Source organism: Seriola lalandi, unplaced genomic scaffold, assembly GCF_002814215.2.
Source record: "Seriola lalandi dorsalis isolate HSWRI2012SDOR001 ecotype SW California unplaced genomic scaffold, Sedor1 jcf7180002036095, whole genome shotgun sequence".
Taxonomy (NCBI): domain Eukaryota; kingdom Metazoa; phylum Chordata; class Actinopteri; order Carangiformes; family Carangidae; genus Seriola; species Seriola lalandi.
This window is the reverse complement of record NW_019506671.1, coordinates 1-1,158: the sequence shown is the minus strand read 5'-3', so window position 1 is coordinate 1,158 and position 1,158 is coordinate 1. Positions and strand designations below refer to the sequence as shown.

General features: G+C 46.8%; 1 protein-coding gene across 1 annotated transcript; it reads left to right on the top strand.

Moving 5' to 3' along the window:
* Positions 1-4: 4 nt before the first annotated feature.
* LOC147819851 (cell adhesion molecule 4-like) lies at positions 5-1,148 on the top strand (the record flags this gene model as incomplete). The annotated part of the gene is made up of 3 exons (XM_087169985.1): positions 5-251; positions 354-447; positions 1,067-1,148. Coding segments are annotated over 3 exons (384 nt in total), but the record flags the coding sequence as incomplete, so codon positions are not given.
* Between the last annotated feature and the right edge of the window lie 10 nt (positions 1,149-1,158).

The window sequence follows — 1,158 nt, the reverse complement described above, 5'->3', positions numbered from 1 at the left end:
AATAACGAGCTCCAGTGAGAGAGAGGTGAGAGAGGGTCAGAGCGTCACACTGCTCTGCACCTCAACCTGCACCTTCCAGCAGCTGCAGGTCACCTGGTTCAGAGGTGACCACCCCCTCCCAGAGTCTGGCCCCGCCCTCAGGCTCAGCCCTCTGACCGCAGAGGATTCTGGGAACTACACCTGTGGTTTGAAGGCCAACCAGAGGACACGCTCGGTGGCGTACATGCTGCAGGTGGAGGCTGCAGACGGAGGTTTGTCTCTTCCATCTGTTTCCCTGTTCAAACACTGACCAACCTCAGCAGGTACTTCCTGTTAGCGGCGAACCCCATGTCTCATGATGATCCTCTTCACAGGAACCACACTGGACTACCTGACGATTGTCCGTCTGCTGCTGGTCACTGCACTCACGGTGCTCATCATCATAGTGGCGTCCATCGTCATCAAAAGGTCATTTCTACCCACAAGAAGCAAACACAAATCATTCTGCGACAACACACTTCACTTAAATAGAGTTGAGATCAGAAGGTCCATGTTCCTCATTTTTATTGTTCGTCATTTTACACTTCAGGCTCAAACATTTCCCTCCAGTTTCAGTCGATCAAAACACTCCACATCTTTTAGTCATCAGTAAAGTACGAGAACATTTCAGTTTAGTCAAGAGCAGAAATATACTTTTTAAACCACATTTCATGAAAATATGAAAATAATCCTCCATGTTGGCGTCATGTTCTCTTCCCATCACCGTGAACTTTGGTGTGTGGAAAACGATATGGACAAACAGGAAGAGAAATACGCCATACAATCATCCGTAGAAAGACAGTTGGGATTATGTCATTGTCTGAAAAAGCAGTCCTTGTTATTAAATGTAATATATGTGTCGTCACAAATTTCATTAAGGGAATTACAACAAAACTTCGGCTCGGTCCAGTGTGGACGGGAAAGGTTTATAACAGGGAATACAGAGGTCATCAGACTCACTCAGACTTTGTTCAGCTGTGAAGGAGCATGTGAGGAGGAAGCGTTTCAGATTATGAAGCTACAACTGTTCTTCTTCCTGTCTGTGCAGGACGTGTGTTTGCAGGAAGGCAGAGCAGCAGATAGACGAGTGATGACGCAGGTGAGTCACTGAAAGGTTCCTGATGACAGACAGGTTGGTAA